The sequence below is a fragment of the Apium graveolens genome, chromosome 6, assembly GCF_009905375.1.
Source record: "Apium graveolens cultivar Ventura chromosome 6, ASM990537v1, whole genome shotgun sequence".
Lineage (NCBI taxonomy): Eukaryota > Viridiplantae > Streptophyta > Magnoliopsida > Apiales > Apiaceae > Apium > Apium graveolens.
In genome coordinates this window covers 71021103-71042315 of record NC_133652.1, presented here as the reverse complement: position 1 = coordinate 71042315, position 21213 = coordinate 71021103, and the positions used below count along the sequence as shown (strand labels likewise).

The following is a 21213-nucleotide window of genomic DNA, read 5'->3' as shown; positions in this document are numbered from 1 at the left end:
AAGCCTAAGAATTCTATCTAGAAGAAGATCAAGAAGATCATGCCTCAGAAGAATTATGAAGAAGCTTGGAGTTGAATAAATCTGTTTTGGGAAAAATGTTCTAATTCAAGATCTCTACAAGTCACAGATTTAGTGTTATAGAGAAGTCATTCAAGAACTCCAGAATGACTCATAGAGAACTCAGGAAAGCTACTAAAGAACTCAGAGATATCGACAAGCCAAATTGAAGATAAGAGGATTGGAGATATCGACAAGTCAATTCTTCACTAGAGAACTTAGAGTTATCGACAAGTCAACATTCATTAGAGAACTCTGAGTTATCGATAAGTCAAATTTCACTAGAGAACTCAGAGATATCGAAAAGTCAAAATTCACTAGAGAACTCTGAGTTATCGACAAGTCAAATTTGACTAGAGAACTCTGATTTATAGACAAGTCAATAAGTCACTAGAGAACTCAGAAATATCGATATACCAAACTGAAGATTTGAAGATGAGAGATCTCGATAAGCCGAATTCTCTTATAGAGAACTCAGAGACCTCTACAAGTCAAATCAACTATGGAGTATTAGAGATCTCGATAAGTCAATATACTTATCGAGATGTCAAGGTCTCTATATGCCTAACTGGAGATCTCGAGATAAAATCTCAAAGTACAAATTGCAGACCAGTTCAATATCCAAGATTAACAATCAACAAACAATCCAACCAGTTGGATTGATAAGTCTACAAAAAATAGCTTGAAGAGTGTGCAAGATCAAGGGTGAAGATTAATTGACAAAGGAAGATCAAGATTAACATAGTATGAAAAGATATGCTAAGCCATAAATGAAATATATACTTTTCCTAAAATGGAAATGATAAGTGACAGTTTACTGAAGTGAATAGCATATCTTATTATACACTCACTACAAAAAAAAAGTCCATAGACATCGTTTTTTGGTCGATATCTATGTTGTTTCCCAACTGATGTTGATGTCGGTGATGTCTATTCTAGACATCGGTGAATACCCGATGTCTATACTCGATTAGACATCGATTTTAATTAAAAAAACAGATGTCTATGTGTTGATTATTTACATAAAATGCTATAAATAAATTATTTAATAACTAAATTACACCTAATTAAACATGTTAAACATATCATGAGCTATGTTTTTTGTCACAAAAACATCAATTTTAGTGAAAAACATTGATATCTATGTGATGATTTTTTACAAAAAATGCTATAACAAAATTATTTAATAACTAAATTACACCTATTAAAACATATTAAACATATATTGAGCTATATTTTTTGTCACAAAAACATCGATAATTTTGACAGAGGTGATGTAAAATGACATATTAAACATATGTTTCTTTAATGAAAGGTGATGTCTAATTTAGTGTATAGACATCAGTGTTTTCTAAAATGAAGTGATGTCTATGTATCATTTAGACTTGAACATATTAGTCTTTAACATCAGTTGTTTATCTGAAACTGATGTACATTGTGTTTTTTGACATCAGTTTTGTTTGGTTAAAAGTGATGTTTATAATGTTACTTGACATCAATTTTATCTTAAACAAAGTGATTTCTATGTTTCATTTAGACTTAAACCTGGATTTCTTTGACATCAGTTTTTTACCTTAAAGTGATGTACATTATCTTTTTTGACATCAGCTTTTCTTAATTGAAATTGATGTGTAAGAAGTTTATAGACCAAATTGTGTAAAGTTTTACATCACTAATTGTGTAATTGTTGTCTGAGAACGTCAACCAAAATAGTAAAACATATGATCTGAAATCTAAACTATTACATTCTCCAGAAACAACTGAAGACATTCAGTCGAATGAAAATTGTAAGATAGTTTTTTCACTATCCTATTTTGAACACTCTTCAAAATATGAGACACAAATCCTCTCTACACAAGACAACAAGGGCCGATATAAGTTCCCATTATTTAAATATCTCAACAATTGCAGAGGACAAGATGAGCAAGCCGCTTTATCCCAAGCAAGCAAGTACGATCCCCCACTTACTGGACAGATGCCATATGTATGATCAAATCAACCACACGGGTGCTACATTAACCACCCAAAAAGACATATGTAAAAGAATTTAACAGTTAACTTTGCTCATAAGAAAAATAACTGAACCGCAAATCATAATTAGATGAGAACGATTGTTTACCTGTATCTTCATTCATTGTCATACCACGAAAAAGCTTGACAAAGTTATCATTTAGAGCAATTCTTGCTTTGGCATCAAAGATGCTTGACCTGAAAAATTTAAGTTCGACCACAAATAAAGATGGATGCTGCATTTTATATTCATTTCATAGTGAATCAAACAACTTGATGAGAGCCTGCTTAAATACGAACTAGCTTAACATATTATAAAGTTACATAGTTCCAAAGGTGACTTGTAGTAAGGCAGTTCAAAGAGCAATTGAGTAAACAACTTCCCTGGTTTCACAATATAGCCCATGCTTAAAAAGTTTGGTCTCACAAATCAAATATGTAGTGCTGAGCCACAAAAATGAAATAAATGAAAGAAAATACAACCCGCAAGCTCACCTGCTATCACCCATAAAGTCTCATTTTCTGTGCTAATTGAATTAAGTATATATACAGGTGAATCATACCACATGTCCCATAGTTCTTAGAGAGAAATTCAGCCGTTGTGGATTTGTGCCTAGTACAAAGCTTCTGAAATAATCATCAGACATTAATAACATGTAAAGCAAAGACCAGCGCAATAATACAGGCCAAAACGAAGAGTATCAGTACCGCGTTTGTCCAATTGAACCAAAAACTTAACATTTATATACTCTTCAACCAGAGACTGGATGACAGACCTTACATAATGGTAAGTCTGTAGATAAGCATATCAATGCCAATAACATAGAGCATCAGTACCGCGTATGTGGAGTGATTGGTCAAAGCAATAAAATAATAACACAAGTTAAAACATAAATAGAGAAATGGCACCACCAAGCATATAAAGCAAGATACAAGTCTTTTCTAGCTGTATTGACTACGGATATTTTGAGTATATCTCGAAGGTGTGATAACTCAGTTGAAGTAAGTAAAATAAAATTCAAAGCCTGCAATACAAATTAAAAATGCCAAACTGTGTCACTAAGACATTAACCCCGAAACCTTCTAATGTACACCATTACATTTGTTTATATTTGGGTAGAGGGGAGGTAACTTCACACGGAATATTATCAAAGTACTGTGGTGTTTGGTTTGCCTGATTGTTACCATAACTTTATTTTTTTTAAAAACCATATACACCATAGCTAATGAAACTGGAGCACTGGACTAAAAAGTTATAACATAGAAATGTATATATTACACCGAATAACTATGACAATTTATAGATTTTTCATTTTGCAACTTGAACCATTATAGATGCAAAATCCAGGTCAGATTCACCCTCGAGTATTGTGGACAATTCACGGTAAACTCTTTCAGCATCCAGAAGTACACAAAGTTGGCGTATTATCAAAGCACCGCGTCTAGAAATAAAATAAAAAAATCACTGATCCAAAAATAGTGGAACTTACACAAAGGATATCAGCTACTTGGGTACTAACTAGGAGAATGGGGAGAGAACTCACTTTTCTAGCAAAGAATTGTCAATACGAAAATTATGGACTAAAAATACAGCAAGCTGTCGAAAATGCTTTGGTTCTCTCGCTATCACTGCATGCACCTCAAGTACCAGAAGCACAACCAGAGGAAAGATACCAAAATATATCCATAGGAATTTAAAAATGAGCAGTTTGCTCCATCATTCAGTTATAAACCAAATAACAATTTAGAACCTCATATTTACATGCATGAGATAGAGACCCAACATTTAATATTTTGACTTCAACAATCAAACTTATATAAAATTCAATATTTGAATAGTTTGAACCCTAACTGGGATTATAACCATGTTTATTGTACTGCATAAGAATTTTTTATCTGGGATTGAGCACCTCATTCTAGTTCACACAATATCCTGTCCAGTGTCATTTAAAATCTGTTTTCTTTTAATCACAATACCGACTGACTAATGAAAGAATTACAATTAAAATGGTCTCACCAAGACTCAGCAGGAGGAATGTATTGATCTTATTATTATCAAACTGGAGTACAAACACTTATATCTACTGGGAACAAAACAGAAACAAACTAATCCTACAAACCAGGAGCACTCCTACACTAACTCAATTATTGCAACTATATTGCCATGACTTATTCAAACTCCTAAAATAACTCAAGAAAGTTTGCTGCATTTCCAAACCAAGTCAAACAGCAACATTCAGACATAAACAAATTAATATTATTCCAACGTTCAGAAAATTATTTACCTTAGCAAGGGGAGCAAGGCAATTTGTGGTACAACTAGCATTAGAAACAATATGGAGGTCAGATTTGTATTCCTTCTCATTGACACCAACAACAAACATAGGAGCATCTTTTCTAGGGGCAGATATTATGACTTTCTTTGCATCTCCCTGAGAAACAAGATAGAAGTCCAATCAATATACCTTTCGTGAAATTACTTCACCAAAATACAAGATTACATTTAATAGGCAAATATTAGTACCTAATAAACTATTCCCCTATACAAAACACTTTCCCCACAGAAAATACTCATGTCAATACATAAAACATACCTGAAAAGAACTGACATGTACGGCTAACAACAATATTGTGAGCATTATATCATTTAACCCATACCTTGAACCAAAGACAGCAACAGGTTTCTCACCAAAATAAAAGGGTCTTTTTATCCTTAACTTTGAGTTCATGATGCTTCCAGGAACCATGGACACTGGCATACTTGAACATATATGTCTACGACAAACAATAAACAACAAACAATAATTAGTTTCACTTTCGCAAAAGCAAACAAGGAAGATCAATCTTAGTTATTAACTTGCAAAACTAACACCAACTTGTAAGCATACACAGTCAATTTCAAATTGACTGAGATTTGACCAGAACACAATCGTTAAAATTAATGTCTATTATAATCATTCAATCTTGCATTCAAGTTCCGATCCAGCCTTATAACAACGATAACCGTCTATAAGTAACTTGCAAGTTAAAGACAATTTCAACAGTTAGAGTAAATTTGTGTTCAAAGACTTTCAAGTGAGAAGGCAATTTATTAGTTTCTACTAAAGTTTCATTATGCAGTTTTATAAGTAAAAATGAAAATCATCCACTCTAGAACATATAGAAACTTACAATAACTCTATAGTAATATTGTCATGAGCCTCTCGTACCCGGGCAGAGCGCGCATACAAACAACTTAATTTCGATAACTTGTCTATAAAATAAAGGAGATAATTCTATAACAAGCACCAAACACCAAATCAAAACATTTAAAACCTAATCATATCCGTAATAAAATAATAGATCAGCATTTATAACGAGCAAAATTAGATAAACAACACTAAATCAAATCACAAATCACAACTAAAGCAAAAAAATGAGGATTAAAGTTAAAAAATACCATGTAATCAGTAGAGATGAAAGGATCGTTAACTTTACACAATTTACAAAAATAAAAAAATAAACAAAAATACAAATGAACAACCAAAAACACCCAAATTACCTAAAGCTTTAAATCTTTTTCTCAGATTAGGTCATGTATACAACAAGAAAAAAAGTATTAGCAACAAGTTTAGACACGAAATTAATAAAAAAATAAGGGTTTCGAATTAGAAAAAACCCCAATTTACAAAATTAGGGTTTTGAATTCAAAAATCCTCAACTTTTAAAACTGGTCTTCATGTAGAGAAGACCAGTTCGATTCAAGTAGATACAACACTTACCGAAGTAGAGAGGTTAGCTGAAAGAGGCTTAACGGAGAGATTGGGAGCGGAGAGAGGTTCCAGTTCGAGAGAGAGAGGTTCGAGAGATTGTGATGGTGAAATGATGGCCGGAGTTCAGAGAGATTGTGAGGGGAGAGAGGTTCGATCGAGAGAGAGAAGTTCGAGAGAGAGAGGTTTGGTTTTGTGTCTAAAGATTGATTTGGGGGAACCAAAATTTGGTTAAGAGGGGAGAATTTTGGGATTGGGGGGGGGGGAATTTAGAATTAAAACTGAATGAAAATTTGACTAAGGGGCGAAAGAAAATGTGGGCGCGAAATTATTTTTTTTGGTGAATTTTAGACATCGGTTTAATTATAACCGATGTCTACAAAGAACAAAGACATCACAAAAACACGGGGTGATGTCAATACTTCTTTTAACATCAGTGGCAAGGTTAACCGATATCTAATGTGTGATGTCTATTAACATTATTCTTGTAGTGACTGTGTAAACCAGTAGTTAATTATGATATAAAGTTAACACTGGTCCTTTGTTAGACTTAACAATTTAGATCAGGAAAATCTTGTATTTCTCTCAAGGAAGAAGTTAAGCTCTTTATTAACAAAGAGCCTAGAAATTTTGTAGCAAAACATTCTTAATTTTAATATAAAATTAAGTGAGTTTCGAAAGATCTGTGTTCACTGTTATTGCTTGTTTAATTTCAGTATTAACACATATCACTGCAAGATTTACATTTACTTTGTTCAAACCAAAAATACTTCAAGAAAAACATAAAAACACAGAAACACATTCACCTCCATGTGTGTAATTCATTATCTAACAAGAAGGATATATTAAAGGAGACTTAACCAAGCACATCTTGCCAAAATTCTTCTGTACACAGGAAAATGGTGACATTGATGTACAAATTATCTGGCTGATTTACTTATGAAGTCACTAGTTACCTCAACTTTTAAAAAGTTTCAAAATATTGTTAGAATGCGAAGACCGAAATCATCGTTACAACAAAATTTTAAATTATGAAATGTTTTAATCAAGGGCATACTGTATTCTTTTTCATTCGTCAAGAATTTTATCTCACTGAATTTTTCTTTGCAAGATTTTAACGAGACATTTAATGTTTGTAATAACTCACATTTGACCATTAAAGAGGAGTGTTATAATATACTCCATCTGTCCAAAAATAAGTGTCGCTTTAACTTTTGACACGTATTTTGAGGTGTAAAAAAAGGTACTTGTGTACATTTTTTTTATAAATTTTCTTTTCTAAATAAAAATATAAATGTAAACTTTTAATTCAGGAAAAAAAATTTGAACAAAAATATATGCAAATATCTTTTTTTAGTACCTCAAAAACATGTCAAAAGTCAAAATGATACTTATTTTGGGATAGAGGGAGTAAATGTGATAGTCAAATGATTTGATTCCATATGAGCACAAAAGATTATGCATGTTTTAGAGGAGAAATGTGCAACACACAAAACAATACACGGATGGAAGAATACTGACTATCAATGTACATGGCAAAATCTTGATTCACGGTTTAGATTCATACCAAGCAGAACACCTAGATTTGTCTATAAATAAGATCATTTCTGTAATTAAAAAGACACAACAAAAGTCGAAATACTATTCTCTCTTTCATGCTTATATACTTCTGTTTAGTACAAATATGATTATACAATTATTAAATGTTAAGTTTTAGTTTAATAACAAAGTTCACATTCTTTGCTTGCTCGCATATGTAATTAGGTTATATCAAATTTTGAGAAACCCCTTATAAGTAGGGTTTCTATTTTAACGGGTGATTAATTTTACAGATTGATATAACCTAATTTTACACTACAATAAAAAAATTTGTGACAAAATATTTGCGAAGGAAGTATTTTAGCGCAAAGTAACTCAAAATTTGTACAAAAATAATTACAGAATAATGTGGCATGACACGTGTCGAGATTTAATTCGCGAGCGAATATGAATATATGTGGGGTTCCATATTATTACGAAAAAACTTATCAGTTTTAAAGTATTTGAAAAAACTTTTTATAACAATATTTGGTTTTCCAGCATTTTTCATGTTTATATTCTTTTTTTTTTGTTAAAGTTTGATTGCCTTGCGATATCAAGAGAAGTTGAGAAAGAAAAAAAAAGTATATGATATATGAATGTGATGAAACCTTGTTAATTTTCCCTCTGGCCTCCTGCATATAAAAACTGAAAAACTGACAATCACATTTACCTCTTCATTTTTAAACACAATTAAAACCGAGTAAATAAATATTCTTGGGATCACAGAATTTTATTTACTCTAATTTTTTTTGCTAATTAATTAACACATGCATATATTAAAAATCGAACTCTTACTTTCGGTAAAAAAGAGAAAAATTAAAAATATAAGATCGTTATTATGTTCAGACCAGAAAAACTGTAAATTTAAATTTAACGATTTTAGTGACTAATCGAATATCTAAGGTCAGCATCTTATTAGTCCAATTTTTTGTGACACCCATTGAGGTTATTTGGTGAATCGGGAGCTAAAGCTTAAATACAATCAATCCCCAAACCATATATAACTATACAAGTAGCATAATACTACTTTTATACAAGCTACACACACTCGTGATCCCGGCGAGGTAAGCAGTGAGCTCCAAATGTGATTAGGTTACAGGGGCAAAGAAGAGGGGCTATTCGAGGCAAGCGAATCCACTTTTGATTACAATGACTAAGAATAGCCTCTTCTTTATTTTCTACGTATGCACTACCCTAAGCTTATTGGCCTGCCGCCTGCCCAAAAACTCACGTTTATCGCCACATCCAAGACTAGCCGCAACTTTTTTATTTAAATTGCCACAACCTTTTTACTTCAATATCCTAATTTTGTATTGCAAGACATCTATGCAGCACAAAGCTTTTAAGAGCAGAATGCTAGAATTCTCAGAATATTAATTGGATCAACACGTTTATTAGCGAGTTGCGTCGATGAAATTTATAAATAATTTGGATTGGTCTATTTGTTACTTGCATATTGCATACACCAATTAATTAGATGGCTTAGAGCTTAAATGCATTTGACCAATTTAAATAAAAATATGTTACATATTAACTTGGATCCTTACTCTGTATACTATCAGAAGAAACAACACAAATGCTGAAATGCATGGACTTTGTAAAGGCCGAACGCATAAGAATCAAATAACTTTGTGACGGCCGAACAAAAAGTTAACAATCACATTTGACAACACATTTCTCTTCCATATACTATGATCGTATGCAGACTTCAAACTACATAAAAATGCCTATATTCAACTGGCGGGCTCCAAACATATGATCCAAAATTATGTTATATTCAGTTATAACAATGTAGTCAATTTTGTTCGGCATTAAAGAATGTTATATAATAAAACAATTATAACATTCCCGCACTGTTCCGAAATGAATTGCTTAGCGGCTGCAAAACAAGAATTATTTGAGTTGGAAGATGGTAGAAAAATGTAATTCAAAAGAAATTATTTTATCAAAAAATCTACTTTTTAAAATTATTTGAACAATCATATTAATTATTTAATTTTGAATGAGAACAAAACACTAGATATAAACATGTTTTCTGCATATCTCAATAAGTATTGCAGGTACGTCAAGAAATTTAAAGTCGTTGTAAGGATATCCTCTATTTTGAGGAGTATTGCATTGTCAGTATTGGTTTAGCCCGAACTGGAGCATCTGATATACTTAGGATTTTTCTAATGTGTGCTTATGCCCACATGCTAAAAGTTAGTATTTGATAAGAGGTCCATAAAATATTGGTGGAAAATTCATTAATAATGATGGACCCTGACATGTACAAAAATCTCCACCAATAAAATTTTTATAACTCATCAATCACACTTTTTTAACATGTGCTCATGTGCACATATTTTTTTAACATGTGCTCATGTACACATACTAGACAAACATTTTAATATATTGAGGTCCGACTGCCAACTGAATAAAAATTATACTCTCTTATTGATAAAATTTCACAAATAATGTCAACAAATAGGATGCGCAGTTGTACCTCTTGTGGGGGTTCGACTCCTACATTACTCAGTACTAGACATAATGTTATCAAATGTCATGTTACCTAATAATGTTACTCAGATTACCTCACCTAAATTTTCCTAGATTATAAAATTTCTTATAAAATAATGAAAATTATGGATTCCTTATTTTTTATGGAGTCCTGCAGTCCACTTATATTCTGCAATTTAAATATTACATAAAATATTACAGAACATATTATTTTGCGAATCATTTTATATAAATATCATCATTCAAATGAAAATCTTGCAAATCTCATATATTTTATAAGATAACACGTATGTTCGTCAATTTAAAGATATATATTCTGCAAACTACACATGTTTAATACAATAATATGTTTTGCAATTTTCTACTCATAAATTATATGTGTTTTGCATAATTTTTACTAAAATAGTGATGTCTATGCACGATGATTCACAAAATAATATGTACCACAATATTTTACGCAATTTTTTTTAATTACATAACATACGTGGACTTCATGAGTACTTCATAGAATTTACTGCAGAAAATTACAAACATTTACAAAATTACTATCACTATTTTTTATTAAAAACCACCAACATCTCTAGTAAGTTTTCTAAGATAATTTCAGGAATTTATTCACGTTATTTTAAGACATTCTATATTTTTAAACATATATATCTCGTAAAATGTCCCAAAATGTGTTAAATGAACCTAACAACGATATCTATTTTGACTTTAACCAAAACCTTTTATTTAAGTGTTTTAGTTACAAAATACCCGTTATTAGTTTTATTTTTGTAAAAGTACATTTTTTTGTTGCATTAATAACGGTGGTAAACTCTTTTTAAGAAAATCAATTTTATTTATTACAAAGGAAATCAAACCTAACACACCCCCAAAATAAAATTTCTTCTCCAAGTTGCAATCAAATGCACCCTTTAGCAGGAAGATAGTATGAAAACTACTAACTTTACAATAATAACCTCTTCTACTCCCTTGAAGCAGGGGGTTTTGGGATCTTCATGGAGCTTGGATTGTGTTATATAGTACGAAAACAATGACCAGCATATGAAGTTAAAGGGGGTAGTATGGAATATCTCATGAAGAAAGTAAAATATACAGTATTTGACATGGATTAAAAGTAAGCTAACCTGTTTATGCTGTTATAACTTTTCTTCTTCGACAACAAACATCTGTTCCAGCACTTCATTCCAGACAGACATCTATGGACAAAAGAAAAGACAATATAACTTCAATCTTCTTCTCAGAATAAGCAAAAAGATAAGGAATATTGGTGTTATTAACAAAGAATGACTACTCTAGAAATAGGGAACCAGATATTCCTGAATCAGCAGTTGTACGAGATAAGACAAGTGCAATTAGCTAGCCTGGCTAAATTTCAGGGCAAAACTTTGTTATTAATTTTGTACACGCATACTTGACTCAACTGATATGTCCAAAGAGTACTCTGTCACAGTTCACAACATTATAACTTGAATAGAAAACCAATTTTCACGATTACTATGCATACAGATAAGCTGAATAAAGAATTTTGAGGGTGAAATTAACTAGGTAAACTTAGGAGGCGATTTTAACTTCTATTCTGTACCACGTTCTGAATTATAAAAATATGATTACACTTTAGTTTTTTATGGTGAGACAATTTTTTAATCAATCACATCGAAGAAGAAAACAGTAAGGCGTGGAAGCCAGAATCATACAGCCGATATTGATGTAGATGTATGTATATATAGTGAGGATCCGCTGAATGATCATCCATGGAGAGAGACCGAGAGAGAAAATAAGATTGTTTCCTAATATATATACTCAGAGACTGTGCATGGCAAACTGCAATATGGAAGACACGTATGAGTATTCCACAACAGTTAGTATAACAGATCAAGATACTAGTGTAAAGAAAGGAGATGAAAATGATGCAGTGGTGCACAAGGAGATGGATACGCCTGATGGGAAAAAATTCATTAATAAGTTCTTTGCGATTCCTGAGGAAGACAACGATAAGTTCTTGAGAAAGATTAGAGCACGTATAGACAAGTACTTTTCCAAACCACTGATATTAATTGTAATTATATATCTGGACAGCAGGAAGTTTTAAATGAAATTACGTACATATATCTGATAGCATATGCCTACTACATTAATTAACTAAAGGTTGTGTGGATTGGTGCAGGGTAGGGATCGACTTGCCAAAAGTAGAAGTCAGGTTTCAGAATTTAACTGTGGAAGGCAATTGCTTGATTGGAGATAGAGCACTTCCCACCTTGCCAAATGTGGCCCGGAACATTGTCGAATCAGTTCTGAGTGATTTCCCTGGGATTAAATTAGCTGGGAGGGAGAAACACACGATTCTAAAAGATGCAAGTGGAATTATTAAACCGTCAAGGTATTGGCAAGCATATGCATCAATACATATATTGATATTTATACTTACTAATAAGATGCATGCAAAGATTGACTACCAAGATGGTAGATAGGTTTATAGAAATTTGTGAATTCAACAATTTTTTATTAATGTTGTGATAGGATGACACTCCTATTAGGACCACCTTCTTCTGGGAAAACAACCCTCTTACTGGCTCTTGCTGGAATGCCGGACTCTAACTTAAAAGTTAGTGACAATCTCCCTTGTTTCATACTTTTTATTGTTTTGGGTTGGATTAAAAATCCTATTTATTCACCTCCGTGTACAAATTAGCCGAATATTTTTGACAAATTGAGTAGATAAGCTCTTTGTATCACGCATTCCTTGCTACAGGTTGTAGGAGAAATCACTTATAATGGGTATAGGCTGGAAGAATTTGTGCCAAAGAAAACATCATCATACATAAGTCAGACTAATATTCATGATGGACAAATGACTGTCAAAGAAACCTTAGATTTCTCTTCCAGGTGCCAGGGTGTTGGATCAAGATATGGTACTTAATTAAGCCTGCAACAAATGTCCTTCATAATATTAGGATCGTTCAACACTACATTTCATTTGTTAGTAGGTAAATATTTCAGTTGATCTTATGGGGACGGTCACTTTAAAAAAATGTAGACCTTGTAACTGAGCTTGAAAGGAGAGAGAAGGAAGCTGGGATAGTTCCTGATCCCGAGGTTGATTATTTTATGAAGGTAAGATATATCTGATGCAATTTTTTATTGGGAACATGCAGTAATGTCCAACAGCAATTGCTTTTGGTTGATTTTTGTTTTGTTTAACTTTTAAATGTCAAAGCAAACTGCGATGGAAGGAGTTGAAAACTGTTTTATTACAGAGTACACTCTAAAAGTAAGTTCTGAAGTTCTGTTCAAGTACATATTAGATACTGTTTAACTACATATTACAGAAACATATCTGTACTTGACTAAGCCCTAACATATGTAACTATGACTACTGACATATACAGATCTTGGGACTTGATGCATGCCGAGATACAATCATTGGGAATGAAATGCAGCGAGGAATATCGGGGGGCGAGAAAAAGAGAGTCACAACAGGTTAGTTTCTTCCCTCTTTCTTTGTATTATCCTAAATTTCACCAACAGTTTGATAGGATCTAGTTCCTACTAATTTTAAGAAGTGAAATCAGAGTTAGGAAACAATATACTAAATGATGTCTAAAAAAGGATGGTGTTTATTTAAGTAGTTACTGTCGCTAAAGCACAAAAGACTTCCACCTGACTCACTTACCTGCGTTTTATACAGTGCTTAAATAGTTGACAGTTTCTTCAGATTGTTCTTGATATTTCAGGGGATTCAAAATGAGTCACATTATCAAAGTGAATGGCTCAAATTTAGTCTTAATTATCAGGGTTAAGTACAAGCGCATAAACAACAATGTAGAAACATCTGTCAACATTGATATATAAATTTAAGCTTATAAACTAGTGTGCATTATAAAAAGACGATTAACACAAACAATCACAAATATTCAAATATTGTTTTTCAGTCATCTTATAAAATGTACTTACAGGAGAAATGCTTGTTGGGCCAACAAAGACTCTATTTATGGACGACATAACCACAGGCCTGGACAGCTCCACAGCATTTCAGATAGTAAAGTGCTTGCAGCAAATTGTCCACCAGACAGAATCGACAGTGCTAATGTCCCTCCTTCAGCCAGACCCAGAGACATTCAATCTCTTTGACGATATTATTCTCTTATCAGAGGGTCAAATTGTTTATCAGGGCCCACGGGAGCATGTTGTCGAGTTCTTTGAGAGCTGCGGATTCAAGTGTCCAGAGAGAAAAGGAATTGCTGACTATTTGCAAGAAGTAGGTATTTGTATTATCATGATCATTACTAATAGTGTCATTAAATAGTTGATAATATGCAAAACACTATGTGCAGTGTGCATGTGCCGAGTCCCTGAAAAAATCTATTTACATGATAAATATATAAATTATGGAAGTACAAAATTAAATAAAAAAAACAGTTTATTCCGATTGCAGAACTTGTGCTTGCATATTTAAGTAGCCTACTATGTCTATTCTAGTAGCTTTCAAATAAAAAGAAATGATTTCCATTGGCTTTCATATTTGATATAGTTATTCGAACATAAGGTCAATGAAAAGAAATATATATATAGAAGGCACTTGAAAATAATAAACTTCTAAGATGATAAAATATGCCTGCATTCTATTTCAAATAATAGTTCATTCAATGATATTGATATTCCACTTAGAGACATATATTTAAAGTTATATCATGTGACATAAAATTAGAATAGTTACGTATGATCTTCAACCATGCAAGTTGAGAAATTGTAATTTTACTTGCTCTACTCAAATTAAATGTGTCCAGTCGACTTTAAGATATATATATATATATATATATGTTAGGAACAAGTTCACTGGACAAGTGGACATACTTATGCATAAACTCAAAGAATTTAGCCAAGGAAACTGATGTACCTGGCTATTTGCTTTCAATCCACAACTGCTTCATGTCATATGAATTCGGGCACGGCCTGAAGTCTTTGTTGAATACAGGTAACCTCAAAGAAGAACCAAGAGCATTACTGGGCTGACAGAACTCAAACTTATGAATACACATCTGTCGCCGAATTTGCAGCTCGCTTTAGAAGTTTTCATATAGGCTTGAGACTTGCGGAGGAGTTGTGTGTAAAATATGACAAGGATCAAATGCAAAAGGGTGCTCTTGTGTTTAAAAAGGATATGGTTTTTAAACAGGATCTCTTGAAGACCATATTTAGACGAGAATGGTCACTGTTGAAGAGAAATTATTTTATCTATGTGTTCAAGATAGTCCACATAATCATTATGGCATTTATCACCTCAACAGTGTTTATGAGGAGTACATTGTACACTAGGAATGAGGATGATGGTGCAGCTTTTATTGGTGCTCTTACATTTGTAATGATGTGCAATATGTTCAATGGTTTTGCTGAACTTGCGATCAGCATGGACCGACTTCCTGTGTTCTACAAGCAAAGAGACCATCTATTCAGCCCGCCATGGACGGTTACTCTTCCAATTTTTGTGCTAAATCTTCCAATATCTTTATTGGAATCTACAGTTTGGGTGGCGGTAACCTATTACACTATCGGATTTGCCCCAGAAGCTAGCAGGTAACTGTACAGAAAATGCCTCCCCATCTATAAACAAGTTCCAACAGGTTTTACACAAGTAAACTTTCAGTGCAGGGTAATTTTTTCTAAAAGCAAAAGAGGATTTATCTGGTGCATGTTAACTTTTCAGGTTCTTCACTCAACTGTTGTTGGTATTTCTGATCCAACAAATGGCTGCTGGGTTTTTTAGGCTCGTTTGTGGAGTGGGTAGAACTATTGTCGTGTCAAACACCGGTGGAAGTCTGGTTCTGCTCCTACTATTTCTCTTGGGCTTCATCCTTACACGAGGTCCATAATGATCTCTGCAAATTATCTTGTCCTCTGTCCACAAGATAAAATTAAGTAAATAATAATAGAAGCAAATCGTAACAAAATAAATTACTAGAAAGAAAAACCAATATGAATATATAATGCTACATGTTAAATTCTCAAACATATATAAAATCATTTATACCAATTCAAGTAGTCATTAATAATAATTACATGAGCTACTTCTCTTGTTATCAACAGGTATTAGGCGTTATTTAATTACCAAAACATTAAAGTCATCAAGTAATGATAATCCGTATTACTAATGGTAAATTAATTAAATACAAAATAAAATTGGATGACAGATGATAAATTTGTTTCTTGTTACAAAATACAATACTATTTTTATCTCTCTCACAATATAATCTTAGCCTACTATAACTTTCAACTACTGTGGCCGTGACAGATGAGCTTCCAAATTGGTTAGGCTGGGCTTACTGGTTTTCACCTATACCTTACGCTTTTAGTTCCTTGGTTAGTAATGAGATGCTTTCTCCAAGGTGGAACGACAAATTGGTAAGCACTTGCACTGCCACTTGTATCAGATTTACAGCTATATCCTTAACAAGATTAATCTTAATGGACTCAAGTATTAGGTAAAAGAGTTAAGTATAATTTGTCAATGCTGTAATAAAGTTCCTAAGCTCACACATACAATGCAGGCTTCAGATAATGTTACCAGTTTGGGAGTGGCAGTGCTAAAGACTTTCGACTTCAGTGCTAACCCAAATTGGATTTGGATATCTGTAGCTATTCTCATCGGATTCGCAGTTCTTCTCAACATTCTTTTTACCTTTGCTCTTACGTATTTGGAGAATCGTAAGGAATGAGTTTCTGTATAAGATAACAGAATTGTCTACTTTTACCATTATAGTAGCTGACAATTGCTCTTGTATGTATCAGCTACTGATCATAAACAAGCAACAATATCTAAAGTGACAGAAGATGATAAGTCAAGAAGACTTCAAACTTCCAAATCAAAGACAGAGTCACTCCCGAATTCTATATCCTCTTCTGAAAAGATCCCAGGTAAGAAATATGAATCTCTGATCAATGCAAGACAAGTTAGAGTAGAACATTTTTTCCTTACATGAACTAATTTGTTTAAGGAGAAATCGCAATTCAACAAATTAACGGAACGAATTCCAAAGGAGTAAACAGAAAAGATTCGAGCCTTGAGGCCGAGCATGATGTTGCTCCCAAGAGAGGAATGGCCCTTCCATTTACAGCACTTACAATGTCCTTTAATGCAATAAGTTACTTTGTGGATATGCCACCGGTTTGACATCCCTCCCTCCCTCTCTCTCTCTCTCTCTCACACACACACACACACACACACACCACATAGACACGTAAAAACCTACGAGCGCACAAATTAACACGACTATTTTTGTAATTTAAGTTCTTATACACATAATTGGTAGTTCAGGCTCGCTTTACTAGTTAATTAACATTTTCCTCTGGTAGTTCACTTCTCTAACGTAAACAATTTATTTCAAAAGATTATGAAGGAAAAAGGAATGAAAGAAGATAAGCTCCAATTACTTGAGGAGATCACTGGTGCATTTAAGCCTGGAGTTCTAACAGCACTAATGGGAGTTACTGGGGCCGGAAAGACCACATTACTGGATGTTTTATCGGGAAGGAAAACAGGAGGGAATATTGAAGGTGATATCTGGATTTCTGGATTCCCAAAGAGACAAGATACTTTTGCTCGAATATCCGGATACTGTGAACAGAATGATATCCACTCACCTCAAGTTACAGTTCACGAGTCTTTAATTTACTCAGCCTTCCTTCGGCTACCTACAGAAGTAAGCAAGGAAGAAAAGATGGTAAGGACACAATGATTTGATGTCACTGTTCCAACACAAAACGATATAGAAGTTTGAAGATTATACTGACTAATTTTTTTTTCTAAAAGATGTTTGTAGATGAAGTAATCAATCTGGTGGAACTAGACAATCTGAAGGACGCTATTGTGGGCCTTCCAGGGATCAGTGGCTTGTCAACAGAACAAAGGAAGAGATTAACAATAGCTGTGGAGCTCGTTGCTAATCCCTCAATCATATTTATGGACGAACCAACTTCTGGTCTTGATGCAAGAGCAGCAGCAATTGTAATGCGGACAGTTAGAAACACGGTGGACACTGGGAGAACTGTTGTTTGCACAATCCATCAGCCCAGTATTGACATATTTGAAGCATTTGATGAGGTAATAGCCAAAACTTTAGGTATTTAGCATGTTAGCACTCTCAACCCACTGTGATCAGCATATCATATTCTGCATCAGTTACTTCTGCTGAAGAGCAGAGGACAGGTGATCTACCATGGACCGCTGGGCAAGAACTCCCATTCAGTAATCAGATATTTTGAGGTACTGGGCTTCTTTATATCACTACAATAATATTAAGTGATACTTTGCAAATAATTCTTGTTCTTTTACCTTTAAGAAACATAAGAGTTTCACCACCAACTGCAGGAGATTAGCGGGGTACCAAAAATAAAAGACGAATACAATCCCGCGACATGGATGCTTGAAGTAAGCTCAGTTGATACAGAACACCGTCTTGGAATTGATTTTGCCAGACACTACAAATCATCGGCACTGTATCAGTAAGTATTCAACGTATACTCTAATAGCAATATACATAAGATTCTCATATTGCAGTTCTAAGAGATTTGTGTAACTATGAGCAGAAGAAACAAGGTTCTAGTTGAGGAGCTGTCTAAACCTTCTCCAGGAGCTAGTGACCTTCATTTCCCTACCAAATATCCCCAGTCTACATGGGAGCAATTGGAGTCCTGCTTATGGAAACAATGGGTTAGCTATTGGAGAAGTCCTGAATATAACCTTGTTAGATACTTTTTCACCTTGACTAGTGCACTCATTGTTGGGGCAGTTTTCTGGAAAGTTGGCGATAGGTATGCCTCAACTTTTCATCCTGTATAAAACTCTTAAACTTCATTATTATCATATATAAAAAGAGTAAAGGGGCAAAATTGGTTGTTCGGTTGTCGTTTTTAGTAAAAGAGATTTAGGATTCTACCATACTAATTACATTATATAATGATATAATACATAATAACAAATATAGAAATTATAGTGTACAAACTTAATATTTTAATATAGTGAATCAATCAATTTAATTAAAACTTGTCAAAGTGTTGGTAAGAAGCTAAATGTTGCGGACGTTCGTAGTAGCAGCAAATCACAAGCATACTTGGTCAATACTGCTCAAATTTTATCCGTAGTTTTACTGTTCTTTGACCTTTCAGGTTGGACTTTCTACCATGCTAACATAACATAACCACTACTATTTACCTATCATACTCACAATCTAAATTTAAACTATAAAAGTTAAATGATTATTGTTAATTATCCTACTCATATTTATTGAACAGTAACTAAAATTAAAAGTTAATCGTGACAAGATCCAAAAACACTTTCAATAACCTTCAAAAAAAACTATTAAACTAAATACATTTTAATTACCTAAATTATTTATCCAAAACAAAATAAATATATTATATAAAAACCAAGGTCAGTGCAAAGCTAGTAACCAGAACTACAAAAATGTAACCTTCTCTATTCTTGCTTGTTAATTTCTTCATTTTATTTCTACATCTAGGAGAAGTGACAGTGCGCAGCTCACCAAAATCATTGGATCCATGTATAATTCTATGCTCTTTATTGGAATAAATAATTGCTTGACAGTACAGCCAATGGTAGCTTTAGAAAGAACGGTGTTCTACAGAGAAAGAGCTGCAGGAATGTACTCTGCAATACCATATGCAATGGCACAGGTAAGCATATGATAGTATAACGACTCTGTTGTGCCTAGAAAAAGCACGCCCAGATGCCACAGATTATGTACACTGCAAGAAAAGTTTGCATTGTGAATGGATGCCAACACTATGATTTTAAGCTTCATTCAAGTAAAATGTATTGTTCATCTACTAGTGATCTAAAATGTCTGAAAACAAAATAACTGCAATGCATAAGGGTGCACATTTAATACTCACATTTCAAGTGTCCAACAAACATTCAGAACTTCTGTCAAGTTTAGTTTTAGCTATATGGTCATCAACATGGTTTTAACAGAAGTTTATTTATGATACAGGTTTGTGTGGAAATACCATATGTATTTGTTCAAACAATATGTTATACGATGATAGTGTATCCTATGGTTGGATTTGAAGGGACTGTCACTAAAGTCTGCTGGTTCTTCTTTGTCAACTTTTTCACATTTCTCTACTTCATATACTATGGAATGCTGACAGTGTCCATTACACCAAATCATCAACTAGCAGCAATACTTTCAAGTACTTTCTTTGCGCTCTTTAATCTCTTCTCTGGTTTCTACATTCGCAAACCAGTAAGTTATTTTATTTATTTCCCTATTTAATAGTAACTAGGTGATAATCTCTCTATATTAACTTTATTTATTTACTCTTCTTATTTCCATTTGATAATAATCAGAAAATCCCGAAGTATTGGATGTGGTATTACTATATATGTCCAATGGCGTGGACTGTTTACGGATTAATAGTGTCACAATTTGGTGATGTGACGGAAACAGTCCAAACGATCACGATACCTCATCCAACTGTCAGAGCATACATGGAAGAGCATTATGGATATAACCCTGACTATATGGGGCAAGTGGCTATAATATTAGCCGGGTTCCCAGTCTTTTTTGCATTTATGTATGCCTTCTGCCTAAAAACACTTAACTTCCAGACAAGATAGGATCTTTACAAAATGTAACTTTTTTGAATACAGCAACATCCCTAATGTAATTGGAAAAAAAACAGATGAAGCCTTGATGAAGAATGCAACTCTAGAAAAAACAAAATTTATAGATATTTTACTAGAAGGAACTACTGTTTATTGAATTTTGCACAATTTGATGTAATAATTTACTTATTACTATTTACTGCAGCTTGGCAGGAAACTTATAAAGGTAGTGTGTTCATAGTTTATTTTTCTATCCTTAGGTCAATTGGGTACTCTGTTATTGTATTTTTATGGAATCTCTATATTTTTTTATAGAAGGTTAATGTATTAATAATGAAAGGAATACTCTTCCTCCATATTTAAGTCTATACATTATAAATTTATAATCACTTACTCACATTTTATTATTAAGTCTGCCTTGTCTTCTCATTGTTATTCATTATTATTTGCTACATGATTTCTTGTACTCAAATTATTGTCCTAAGTTCTAATTATGCTGACACTCCTCACACGTAAGAGAACTGCTTTACTCTATAATTTTAACTCAGTTTGATCCTTCTCCAACTAGTTTCCCTACATAATAATCACTTAAACTTTAAAAATTTTGGTAAGGTGAATACTATACTTATACCATGGGTTTGGCGTCATGTATTCCTATCCTAGTATCATAGAGTCTGCTGATGAAGGATG

The 21213-nt window shown here is 33.2% G+C and overlaps 2 protein-coding genes and 1 long non-coding RNA gene across 3 annotated transcripts; 1 reads left to right on the top strand and 2 right to left on the bottom strand.

Annotated features, from left to right (window-relative positions):
* Positions 1–2047: 2047 nt before the first annotated feature.
* LOC141665231 (glyceraldehyde-3-phosphate dehydrogenase, cytosolic-like) lies at positions 2048–4814 on the bottom strand. The gene is made up of 8 exons (XM_074471208.1): positions 4662–4814; positions 4353–4499; positions 3612–3706; positions 3395–3509; positions 3253–3312; positions 2751–2860; positions 2177–2265; positions 2048–2067 (listed from the first exon to the last, which is right to left on the bottom strand). Exons 1-8 carry the CDS (start codon positions 4812–4814, stop codon positions 2048–2050), a joined length of 789 nt encoding a protein of 262 aa, XP_074327309.1.
* A 4157-nt stretch (positions 4815–8971) lies between these two features.
* LOC141663947 (uncharacterized) lies at positions 8972–14936 on the bottom strand. The gene is made up of 4 exons (XR_012551753.1): positions 14797–14936; positions 13854–14105; positions 11027–11098; positions 8972–9276 (listed from the first exon to the last, which is right to left on the bottom strand). It is a non-coding gene; the product is annotated as an uncharacterized LOC141663947 (long non-coding RNA).
* On the top strand, positions 11621–20768 carry LOC141663946 (ABC transporter G family member 29-like). Its single transcript, XM_074469793.1, has 21 exons — positions 11621–11930; positions 12067–12279; positions 12420–12504; positions 12652–12811; positions 12937–13013; positions 13117–13170; positions 13289–13379; positions 13856–14157; positions 14875–15473; positions 15604–15761; positions 16189–16298; positions 16445–16601; positions 16895–17061; positions 17285–17617; positions 17707–17997; positions 18076–18159; positions 18265–18398; positions 18483–18707; positions 19415–19589; positions 19907–20161; positions 20266–20768. The coding sequence occupies exons 1-21, from the start codon at positions 11644–11646 to the stop codon at positions 20533–20535; spliced, it is 4227 nt and encodes a 1408-aa protein (XP_074325894.1). The 5' UTR covers positions 11621–11643; the 3' UTR covers positions 20536–20768.
* The last annotated feature ends 445 nt before the right edge of the window (positions 20769–21213 follow it).